General features: G+C 38.7%; 1 protein-coding gene across 3 annotated transcripts in view; it reads left to right on the plus strand.

The window, feature by feature from the left end:
* The window catches only part of rbbp8l (retinoblastoma binding protein 8-like), a 127,025-nt gene that overhangs the window by 50,929 nt on the left and 63,163 nt on the right, over positions 1 to 12,933 (plus strand). For 2 of the 3 annotated variants that reach the window (XM_060836106.1, XM_060836105.1), the window contains 4 exons: positions 1,581 to 1,717; positions 3,236 to 3,689; positions 6,709 to 6,817; positions 7,741 to 7,802. In XM_060836106.1, the coding sequence (XP_060692089.1) occupies positions 1,581 to 1,717; positions 3,236 to 3,689; positions 6,709 to 6,817; positions 7,741 to 7,802 (762 nt within the window). The remainder of the gene's footprint in view (positions 1 to 1,580; positions 1,718 to 3,235; positions 3,690 to 6,708; positions 6,818 to 7,740; positions 7,803 to 12,933) is intronic. The other variant, XM_060836107.1, reaches the window with a different exon arrangement.

A 12,933-nucleotide genomic window follows, 5' to 3' on the forward strand; every position in this document is an offset into this window, starting at 1 on the left:
TACCACCCTACCATGTTGAATCATCTGACAACAATCCATGCAATTATTTTTAATTGCAGTGATTATTTTTATGTGGGAAATGGAAAATGTTTAGAAATTGCAACAATTAATCAGTCAGAAGTAAATAGTTTTGTACTATAAATGGTTGATAAAATCATGAGGGGCATGGATAGGGTAAATAAACAAGATCTTTTCCCTGGGGGCGGGGGGTCCACAGCTAGAAGGCATAGGTTTAGGGTGAGAGGGGAAATATTTAAAAGAGACCTAAGGACCAACATTTTCACACAGAGGGTGGTACGTGTGTGGAATGAGCTGTTGGAGGAATTGGTGAAGGCTGGTACAATGACAACATTTAAAAGGCATTTGGATGGGTATATGAATAGGAAGGGTCTAGAGGGATATGGGCCAAGTGCTGGCAAATGGGACTAGATTAGATTAGAATATCTGGTCGGCATGGACAAGTTAGACCAAAGGGTCTGTTTCCGTCCAGTACATTTCTATGACTCTGACTCTATCAAGTATTAATTGTCAAGCACAGTGACATGTTGATGTTACATGTAGTCCAGAATGGAGTAAGGATACTGTAATAAGTTTCCTCTGCTAAAGGACAGTTTTGAAACCGCAGGGATTTTTCACAGGCAAAATGTTTGTGGTCACTTTTTTAAAATTCTCTTCAAAAGTCAATGTTCTGACCAGACAAAGATAAACCTTTCAAGGACAATCAGCTGCTCATTCAAAGTTCATCGATCATTCTTTTTAATATTTTTGAACAAAACGAAAGGGAGTATTAACATAAATATTGATACTAACTTTGACTTCATTTCCAGTAGTTTAAATACTGAATCCAAATTCACAGCCGTTAGTTGTGTTCATTATCTCAGTGCTAGTGGTTCAGGCTGCTAGGATTATTTGTCCACTCACACAAAGGTACCATGTCTCATGGTTAAAACAATGTAGTACTCACTATGGGAATATGATACTATTAAGCATACCGGGTGGCATGGTATGGTTAGCACTGCATGCCTCACAGCATTAGGATCATGGGTTCAATTCCAGCCACGGACGACTGCCTGTGTGGCTTTTGCACATTCTCCCCATGTCTGCGCGGGTTTCCTCTGGGTGCTCTGGTTTCCTTCCACAGTCCAAAGATATGCAGGTTAAGTGAATTAACCAAGGGAAATTTCGGGTTATAGGAATAGGAGAGAGGGGTAGGTCCAGATGGGATGCTCTTTGGAAGGTCAGTGTGGACTAATGAGCAGAATAGCCTATTTCTACATTGTAGGAATTCTCTACACATGTAGACGATGGTATGCAGCCAAAGTTCACAAAAAAGACTATAGACATCTTTCTCTGTTAGACAGAGAAAATTGGATATGAATGGTTTGGTAAGGTGACAAGTCTCTATGAACCACCACAGCCATTACAGGAATTGGAACCATGCTGTGAATCTAGACAATATTAAACTTTTAAGGGTATCCTGTTCTACTGGCACAAATTAATTTGCTTATTAACTGCAATTGTGTTGCTGCAATAAGCATTCATTCAGAACTACTCTTGAAGACAGTCATTCTTGATTCTAGCATCCCCAAAGAATATCGAACCAATTGCATGGAACGATAGCAGTGGTGCGTGCTGGTGCTGGATCATGCCATACACCGGAGAGAGATGCTGCTACGGCACAGTCCAGTATGAAAAGCTATGAACATAGGCAGCACGAGTATGTAACATTTCATATTGCTACAGGAGGTCGGCAACAAAAGATGCCAAGTGGCTACTTTTTAATAAACATTTGAATAAATTATTCAAGGAGTGACATTTAGGGATCGGTCTCCCAGGCACCTTCAAAGGATAGCTAAATAGTGCCTGTGACAAGGCATCAAAACAATTGTGTACCTGCATAATAGACAACTGGGCCAGACTTGCAATTTGAGTCAGGAAATTTCTCAACGCGGTGCACTTTCTTGGGGAACAAGTACTTCAAATCTTGCAATTTTAATTCTGGGGGTCAGATATGGGATGGAGTCAGGCCACCCTCCCCCTGGATGCACAAGGTGGCCACAGAGGCTTCCACGGCAAATTGTTCGCATGACGCATTGGTTCTCTTAATTTCAGCCCTGATGTTTTTTTAAGTTCCTAATACCTCTGTGCCAGCCCATGTTCTCCAACCATCTCTGCAACTCTTTTGACTATTATGCCAACTTAGTACCAATTCAAGCCCCAAGCCACACCAACTCACTCAGTACATATCATTGGCAGATTAGAAAATTTGTGTTCACACCCTCACATTAAAGGGAGCAAGACTTTCCATGGCCATTTGGAGCTGTCAATAAATCTGGGAACTTATATAAACCGCACTGCATTTTTGGGGGGCAAACATTGAGAATGTTAAAATTATAACACTTAAGGTATTGTTGGTAATCACAATTGAAACTGCTACAACAGTTTTAATCAATTCTCACACACTACAGGCACAGATAATTAATTTATGCATTTAAAATGGCTGGCTGCTTAAATAACATGACAACTTGATAGTTCTACAGATACCATTCAAGAGTAATTACAACATCATTTCAGGTTCACAGTCACATTGCAGGTTAGAGACCTTGTTATAGAAAAAAATGGTTTCCATTCTGCTGGGATGTCCACAAGTGGGAGTCACTTTCTGATCCCATCTCCATTGCACCTGCTCCAATCCCCGCATTGACTCACTGTCAAAATAAAATCGGTTGTAAATAAGAGCACGACCTCTGGAGCCAGTTCTTAACCATTATTTTTAATGGTCCCCTGAGGGTCAGTGACTGGGTTCGATTCCAGCCTCGAGTGACTATATGAGGAGTTTGAGGTTCTCTCCATTTCTGTGTGGGTTTCCGCCAGGTGCTCCAAATTCCTCCCACACTCCAAGGAAGTGCAGGTCAGGTGGGTTGGCAATGGTAAATTCCCCCTGTGATGTGCAGGCTGGGTGGATTAGACATAGGAAGTACAGGGATAGGGTGGAGGGGGGTCTGGGTGGGATGCTCTTTGGAAGGTCGGTATGGAGTCAATGGGCTGAATGGCCTGCTTCCACACTGTAGGGATTCCATGATTCTATGGAACTAAAATGTTGGAATGCACAGATTTTAAAAGCTGATCATAGAATATAAATATGGAGATAAACTGAATAGTATTATCTGAATACCATAACATTGATATTAATTGACCAGATGTCATTATAACAATTTCCTTATCCTGACTGCAGGGAGGTATGTAATTTTTCTAAAGACTGGAGAAGAAGTAGACACCTTTTCGAGCAGCCAGTCATGACAAGGGAAAAACATGAAGGAGAAGGAAAGGATCCATCTCTTCTCTGCACAAAGACTGATGAAATGGTTGATAGCTCTGTGGAGAAACCTTTGGATTTATCAGATTACAGTAAAATCAAATCGCCATCTTGGTCCACTGACAGAAGTAAACTATCCATACAATTTGAGTCCGAGAAACCAAGATTCAAAGAGCCAGCAGAGAAGCAACACACTCACAATAATCTAGCAAGTGGAAATTCCCAGGACAATTCATACTCTTATGAAACAGTCGAAAAGGTGGTGAGTGTGGATGCATCCATTAAAGACAAGACACAGATTGTATCAAGCCCTAAAGATGGATTAAAAATGAGTGACAATGAAGACAAAGTGTACAAGAATTTGAACATTAAGGTGTGTTATCATGTTTTGTGATGAATAAAATATCAGTGCTATGGAATTACTGTTATCTTCATTTTTGAACAGTCCTATTCAATATTAAACATAGATTTCTTATACCAGCAATCGGGAACCGTCAATTGTAGATGGATATCATTGGTTAAATATCTCTGAAGCTCAAAGATATAAAATTAATGCTTGAGTATGAAAGACACCTTTCATCACTTTCTCAATCAATTAAATAGCAAAACTCAAGGAAGCAGATAGAATGGGCAAAGTTCCCTCTAAGCCACTTGGCACTGTAGACACTCAGAGTTCGTGCAATCCAGTTGTCAAAAGATGCATTGATTTTCAGGTCCAAAGGTTACTTCAGTGCATGACTTCAGAGATACGCACAACAGCAGGAAAACCTAGAGGGAACATAGATGTTAAGACCATAAGAAATAGGGACAGAAGTAAATCATTTAGCCCTCGGGCTTGCTCTGCCATTCAATAGGGTCATGGCTGATCTAACATTCCTCAGTCGACAGTGTGATCCTGGAAAAACACAGCCGGTCAGGCAGCATCTGAGGGGCAGGAGAATCGGCATTTCAAGCAAAAGCCCTTCATCAGCAAGAAGCTCAAAACATCGATTCTCCTGCTCCTTGGATGCTGCTTGACTGGCTGTGAATTTTCCAGCACTGCACTCTCGACTCTGATCTCCAGCATCTGCAGTCCTCACTTCCACACACCTCCCCCTTCCCCACGCACCTCGATATTCCCTACATCCACTTTCCTGTATTTTCCCTATAACCCTCAATTCCCCGAACTGGTTGAGAATCTATCTGCTCAGCCTCAAATATACACAAGGCGTCTGCCCCGTAGCTCTCTGTGGTAATGAGTTTCAAAGACCCTTTGAGAGAAGAAATTCCTCCTCATCTCAGTCTTAAGTTAGCACCCCTTTATTCTGAGACAATGCCCTCTGGTCCTAGACTCTCCCACAAGGGAAAACATTCTCTCTGTCAAGTCTCTTAAGAATCCAATATGTTTCAATGAGATCACTTTGCATTCTTCTATACTCCAGTGAGTAGACTCCCAACCTGTTTAATCTTTGCTCATAAGACAATCTCTCTGTACCAAGGATCATCCGAATGAATTTTTCTGAACTGCCTCCAATGAAATGCTACCTTTCTTGAAATAGTCATGATTTGGAGATGCCAGTGTTGGACTGGGGTGAACAAAGTTAAAAATCACACAACACCAGGTTATATATAGTTCAACAGGTTTAATTGGAAGCACACTAGCTTTTGGACTACCATCTGATGAAAGAGCGACACTCCGAAAGCTAGTGTGCTTCCAATTAAACTATAACCTGGTGTTGTGTGATTTTTAACTTTCTTGAATTAAGGGGACAAAAATTGCTCAAAACACTGCAGATGTGATCTCACCAGTAACTTGTACAATTGCAGTGAGACTTTCCTACTCTTATACTTAGAGGATACCTGTACTTACTTATTTAATCATAGGGAAGGTGATTGCCTCGTGGTATTATCACTAGTCAGAGACTCTGGTAGTGTTCTGGATAGTTTGAATCCTGCCTGGCAGATGGTGGAATTTGAATTCAACAAAAATCTGGAACTAAGAATCTAGTTATGATCATGAAACCATTGCTGATTGTCGTGAAAATCCCAAGTGGTTCACTAATGCCTTATAGGGAATGAAACTGCAGTCCTTACCTGATCTGACCTCCATGTGAGTCCAGACCACAGCAATGTGGTTGACACTGATTGTCCACTGGGCAATTAGAGATGGTTAATAAAAAAACTGGCTTGGCCGGTGACACCTATATCCTGTGAATGAATAAATACTTCAACCCCCTTGAAACAAGGGCCAACATTTATTAGCCTTCCTGATTACCTGCTGGACCTGTGTAATAGTGTTCTGTGTTTCTTCTGTTATACAATTAGTGCAATCTATTTAAATCTGTGGATGAGACACTGATTTGGTTTAACTTGCTTTTCCACTTTTTTTTGTCTTTTTTTTGTTTATTGCCCATTCTTAATTGCCCTTAGGAAGGTAGAGATAGATGAGCTGCCTTTGTGAACCATTGCAATCCATTTGGTGTAGGTAGGTCCACAATGCCAGGTGGAAAAAAAATGTAAAGGTAAATAAGCACAACCTTGCATAACATTAGGCTAGAAATTATTCTCAGCAAAGTATCTGACAGGCACTTAAAGCATTTAACAGTTATTCTTGCATTCACATTTTAGCAAAGACAATAATTAAAAGAGTTAACAATTACATTGTTCACATTTTACCTTCCGCTGCTCTACCATCATTTATTGAGCTGCATCAGATGTCAGTTCCATCACATACATGTTAACCTATAAAACTTGTTAGACAAATAAACAGCTTTAGGAAAAGGGAAACTAATTATTAAACCAAAATGAAAAACATGTGACATGAGTGGAAACTAATCACACCCCCTTTTGTGGTTAATGTTGTAACCTTCTAAGATTTTTACTGTCAAAAACTATGGTAATTATCAGCTCAAAACCACCAGCACCTCAGTATTTTAGTGCTGGGAATTATTTTCAATTAGTTACACAAGAATGTTAATAGTGCAGAGTGGGGAACCCATTCACAATTGCAATCACAATTGATACTAAATGTAAGTGTTAACAATTTATTTACATATATGCATGATATTTTAGCTTTCAAGTAAAACTGTTTATCGCATAAACTGTTTCACATATGAATCAAATACTAGCAAATACATTTTATTTATTTTAAGTTTTAGTACAAGCAAAGAGAAAAAGGTTCATTCCAGGTCAGTTGGCATAATAGAACTTTGTGCAATTAAGAATAGGGAAGTATTTAAAATTAAGTAGACAATTTATAGTTACTGCTATCCATACAATTAAAATAAGATAGCATGTTGTGCAATTTATTGCAATTTTATAATGATTTTTTAAGTTTATATGTTAACTGAAAAGTGTGTTGTAGTGTCTGTGTTAAATGAGTTGAGATGTAGGATCAGCTACTCTCCTTGCAGGCACAATATGACAGCAATTCTAAATCCAGAGAGCCAGATGTCAATCCAAGGATTAGAATGAAACTATGCACTAAAAGACCCAAGACCAGGAATGGGCGAAATCCAAGTGGTAAGAACACTGGCCTTCAAAAACTATTAGAAATTTCTAAAATATGTTTGTTGATTTCAACTTCCAGCTACACGTAAACCGAAGATCTCAACTTTAAGGGGTAGGAGAAAAAGTTCTTTCTGATTTGGATATAATGTTGAAAGTAATATTATCTAAGAGTGATTTGTAAGTATAGTGGTATAAAAGTTTACTAGGTGATGGTAAACATAAATGTTCTATCTTGTATTTTACCGGATTTATATATACCATACATACATATATATATATATACCCATCTGATTCATTGATGTCCTTTAGGGAAGGAAATTTTCCATCCTTACTTAGTCTGGCCTACATGAGACTCCAGACCCACAGCAATGTGATTTACTGTTAATTGCTCTCTGGTCAATTAGGGATGGGCAATAAATGCTGCCTAGCCAGCGATGCCAACATCCCAGAAATGAATAAGGAAAAATACTTTGTACTTATCTGATATGCAGCTTTTTCAGAAGCTCAGCCTTTCCAAAATAAACTTATAGTTAACTTAAATTGTTTTCTTTATCAGAAACACACCCCTATAATCTTGTCAATAAAACAGTCATAGTATGTTTTGACCAGAAATTTCCTGAGATGGTCATCAGGCCAACACTTAGCTGGGTTTACTTAGTGGTGTCACTAAATTATGTATTTGCATCCATCACATGAAACAATTCTCATGAAGTAAGATTCTAAAGTGATAAAGATGGCTAGTGTTGATAAATAAATTTGTATTTGCTTTAAGCTATTCCAATAAACAACATAATCCCTGTAATAGAAAATTGCCCAAGTTCCCTCAGAGAGAGCAGAAACTGCAAATTGCCACAAATCATATTGATTATCTTCTAATTTAAAATAAAGCTTATAAATTGCAGTGTAATTAACATATTTCTTTTCTTCCTCCTCAGTGGAAGTTCATCTGCAATTTTTGAACATGCAGCCAGATATGCATGATCCCCCTCAATGTGAGGTTAGTACAGAAGTTAAGGCATGGATGTACCTTGATCCATAAGTGAGAATTACTCAGAACTTTTAAATGGCAATGTTATGAATGAAACATAAAGACATTCCTTGGCATGTCCGTGGTTGTTCTTCACGGTGACATTGTTACATCTGTGAAAAGACATTTCAAAGATTTTGTCATGTACTCACCAGGAATACAAATTCAAAGTGAAAACAACATTTAGATTACTTACAGTGTGGAAACAGGCCCTTCGGCCCAACAAGTCCACACCGACCCCCGAAGCGCAACCCACCCAGACCCATTCCCCACTTCACTTAACACTACGGGCAATTTAGCATGGCCAATTCACCTGACTTGCACATTTTTGGAGTGTGGGAGGAAACCGGAGCACCCGGAGGAAACCCACGCAGACATGGGAAGAATGTGCAAACTCCATGCAGACAGTCACCTGAGACGGGAATTGAACCTGGGTCTCTGGCGCTGTGAGGCAGCAGTGCTAACCACATGAGAGGCGAACGCCAATTTGTTGGCAAGTGGGCTCTGACAGCTCGAGGCTGTGCCGTGAAGAATTTAACCATTAATACTGACTGTCAGTTAACAGACAGGCATTGTTAAATCTGAAACCAGGCAGGTTGACTCTGATTAGTCAGGGCATTGTCTGAGAAACGAATGTGAGAATGATTGTTAGCTTCTTTGTTGCATTAAAATAGGCACTGGATGTGTACATGTTTTTTTCTGATTTCAAAGAGTAGCTACATATGTTTCAATATTTATAGCTTCAAAATTATATCCAAATCAGAACTGGTTTAAAAAAAAATCCATAAACCTATCAGTTGAGATCTTCACTTTATATGTAGGTAGAAATTGAAATCAACATATGCATGTTAGAAATTTCTAATTGTTTTTGAAGGCCAATATTCTTACAACATGGATTTCCCTCATTTCTGGTCTTGCATCCTTTAGAGTACATGGTTCCATTCTAAACCTTGTGAGTTTGGAACTGAGCTTAGCACAGTTAGTTGAATGGCTGGTTTGTGATACAAAGTGCAAGGTTCAGTATCTGCACCAGCTGACAGAAGTTGGGCAACTTTCTTCCACAGCAACATAGAACCAGGAGTAGGTCATTCAGTCCCTCAAGCCTGTTCTACCATTCACTAAGATCATGGCTGATTTGTGGCCTAACTCCGTATACTTATCTTTGGCCCATCTCCCTTCATCCTTTTGCCTAACAAACTTTATCTGTCACAGATTTAAAATTAATAACTGATCTAGCATTCACTGCCATTTGGGAAAGAGAGTTGCAAACATCTATCACCCTTCCTAACATGTCACTTGAACGGTCTAATTCACAGACTATGCCCCCTAGTTCTAGAATCTGCAATCGATGGAAGATAATTTATCTGTATCTATCCTGCATTTTCCTGAAGACTTTGATCAGATAACTTCTTAACCATCTAAATTCTACATCCATAATTTCTCTTCAAGTCTAGGTATCATTCTTATAAACTTATGTTATACTCCCTCCAAGACCAATGTATCTAACTTAAGGTGTGGTGCTCAGATCTGCGCACAGGAGTCCAAGTGGGGTCTAAGCAGGCTTTTGTATACCTGAGCATAACTTCTGCAACCCTATACACCAGTCCTATAGATATAAAGGCCAATATTCCAGTAGCTTTCTTGATTACTTTCTGCATATGTATTTTAAAGATCTATGCACCAAGTCTCTTTGCTCATTCACTGTATTTAATTTCAGAACATCTAGGAAGTATACCAAACTATCCTTTTTCAGTCCAAAATGGATGATCTCACATTTGCTTACATTGAACTCCATCAACCACAGTTTTGCCCATTCATTTGATCTATCAATATCCTTTTGTAATTTTATGCTATCATCTGCACTGTCTGCAATGCTATCTGACTTTGTGTCATCAGCAAATTTTGATATATGGCTTTCTGTGCCATTATGCAAGTTGTTAATAACTAACGTGAGTAATTGAGGCCCTAACATAGATCCTTGTGGGATACTATTGGTCTCATCTTGTCAATTTAAGTCTATACCATTTGTCCTAGTCTCTGTCACCTGCTACTCAACCAATTTCCCAGCCATGTCAATAATTTGCCCTCGATTCCGTAATCTTCTACCTTAATTAACAGTCTCTTACATTGATACTTTATCAAATAAAGAAAGTCCATGTAAACAACATTCATAGACATTTCGCTGTTCACTACCTTAGTCACCTCTTCAAATAATACAATGTTAGATATGATCTACCTGTCATGAATCTATGCTGGCTTTCTCTGATTAACTGAAAACTTTCAAAGTGGTCAGTTACATCATCCTTGATTCTAGACTCCACGAATGTCCCCACCACAGGTGTTAGGTGAATTGGTCAGTAATTCCCTGGTTTTCCTCTTTCATCCTTCTTCTAAAGCAGAGTGACAAGTGCAATCTTCCAATCCAGAGGGCCGATTCTTGTGATCCCCTATTTCCTTTAACACCCTCTAATGGAAATTATCAGGTCTCAGGGAATATTTAAGTTACCTTAATTTTATTTAGTCCCTATTCCTAATCCACTATTAATTTTCAAAGGACTGAGGGCAAGCTATCCACCTTTTCTACGGTAAATACTGAGGCAATGTAATTATTCAACCAATTTTCCATTTCCCCAAGGTCATTGACAATCCCAGCTCTTTCAGCCTTTATTACTCCAGATCACTGTTTCCTTTGTATGACCATAACCTTTCTTCTTATTGATATTGATGTTCAAGGGAAGTTTCCATTCATAATCCATTTTAGTGGTTCTTATAAATTGCTTCATGGCCCTTTTCTGGATTTTGTACCTTTTCAATTCAGCAGGATCTGTGCAGTTTTTTTGTGTGCCCTTTGTTTTCATTTTATCCCTTTAATTGTCCATAGTTTTTTTTCTCTCTGTGAAGTGAAGCTTTTCCCTCTTAGGGGTATAAACTGGTTCTGTAATGTGTCAAACAACTGTATTCTGTTTCTTTAAACCTCCTCCACTGTTTTTCAGTTGTTCTATCCATTAGCAGATTGTTCCAATATACTATGGACAGTCTCTGTCTCATCTCGTTAAAGTCTGCTTTACCTAAAACAAAACCTCTCATAGCTGATCCATGGTTTTTGCTTTCAAATGCTACATTGAACTAAATCATGTATGATCACTGTTTGATAAATGTTCACACACAATTGGATTACTAATTAATTCTAGCTCATTATCCATTACTAAATTCAATATTATTTGTCCTTTTGTTGCATCCAGGACATATTGCTGTAGGAATTTCCTATCTTTCTGAAATGGTCTGTCTGCCTCTCCAAATCTATATTAAAGTAAATCAATACTTGCTATTTCGAAATCTTTATCACTTCAAAATCTTATTTCACTGGAATTATTTAATGTGAATTATATAAACCAATGATTAAGTTGTGCCACAAATGACTCTCCTCAACCTCTTCCCCTTACCTAAAGTATGATGACTTTCAGCTTAAACTACCAGTCCTCTCTCTTCAGTGAGAGTGCATCTCTATGATCTGGTAGGATTATGGTGGCTTTTTAGTTTCAAGTAATGGTGTGCCTTCTTATGGTATAGTTGTAGTGTCCCTAGGCCAGAAAGCAAGAGTTCGAGTCCCACCTGCTCCAGTGGTATGCAATAATATCTCTGAACAGGTTGATTAGGAAAGTGGGTTAATTTTTTTTAAGTAATGGTTGGTGCAAGACACTGCAAGCCTAACAACAGTCAGTAATCAGTTGTCAGTGTAATTCCTTGCCCATTCAGAATCATCCAGCAAATGTTATTCTGTTGCAGAGTCACATCTAATGTTAAACAAAACGTCACAAGTTTTGTAATCAAGGGACAGTTAAAATCCTTAAATAGTCTTTAAGTGAGAGGTTAAAGAAATTCTTGTTTACCATGGATGAAAGATTATCGGGGGTATGCAGGTTGAGGTTAAAATTAGGTTAGCTATGATCCAGTTGAATGGCAGAGTGAGCTTCAAGGACCAAGTGGCCTATCCTTGATCTTTCTTTGTATCTTTCTTGTTGCAAACAGCTGAAGGGACTCGCTGTTCATATAATTTGCTAATCCATAGACATATAACCCACACACCTGGCATCACATTGGTACTGAAATTCCTAGACCACCTGACTCATTTATGTGATAGGCAGCATGTCCTTTTGTCTTGACAGCACCATTCTGTTAAAAGCAAAAACCACTTGAGTTGCTTCTGCATGGAAACAGCATAAAACAGATGACTTCACCTGTTGCTCTAACTTTTAAGTTATCTTACTTATCTGGGATAATCTAAGGTAGACTGGGGACTTTTCAGGACCACGATTAACCAACTGCTTTAGTGCCTTCCATGAATTTGCACAATATACAGTGAGAAATGAACTGCTCAGGGTAGCCATAATCCTACTGGGTAACTTTGTACCATATTTTGGCACCTATTTTAGATGGTGAATAAATGGCTATTTATGAGATTTCCAGTAAGTTTAGTCTTATGGTGTAGGATTGTAGGGATCCTAACTGTCCAGTAAAGGTAGGTTTGTGGTAGACAGTAGCAGAGAAACCCCTGGCCAATTTCTTAGCTATCAAGGAAAGCCCATTTAACTGTTCCATTTCAAATATGAGTTTGAGTGCAGAAGTTTGAGTGCAACCGGGTAGATTGACAATGATTGGTCAACTTAATAGAGTCCATTAAGACATGTAAGGAAATTCTTACATGCAACTACAGATTCAAGTGTACTGTGGAAATTTATTATCAATATGGTAAATCAGAAATATGCAAGGAATGTAAAGTTAAATGACATTCTATTAAGACACATATCTCATAAAATATAACAAAGATAAAAATCTTCAACAACAGGTTATAGTCCAACTGGTTTATTTGGAAACACTAGCTTTCGGAGCGCTGCTCCTTCATCAGGTGGTTATCCTGATGAAGGAGCAGCGCTCCAAAAGCTAGTGGTTCCAAATAAACCTGTTGGACTGTAACCTGGTGTTGTGTGATTTTTAACTTTGTACACCCCAGCCCAACACCGACATCTTTGAATTATAACAAAGATGATTGCAAGAGATAGACCTCATGGTGTCCCACAGAAACCTCACCTATTTGGCAAAC

This window comes from Hemiscyllium ocellatum, chromosome 15 (genome assembly GCF_020745735.1).
Source record: "Hemiscyllium ocellatum isolate sHemOce1 chromosome 15, sHemOce1.pat.X.cur, whole genome shotgun sequence".
In the NCBI taxonomy this organism is placed as follows: Eukaryota; Metazoa; Chordata; class Chondrichthyes; order Orectolobiformes; family Hemiscylliidae; genus Hemiscyllium; species Hemiscyllium ocellatum.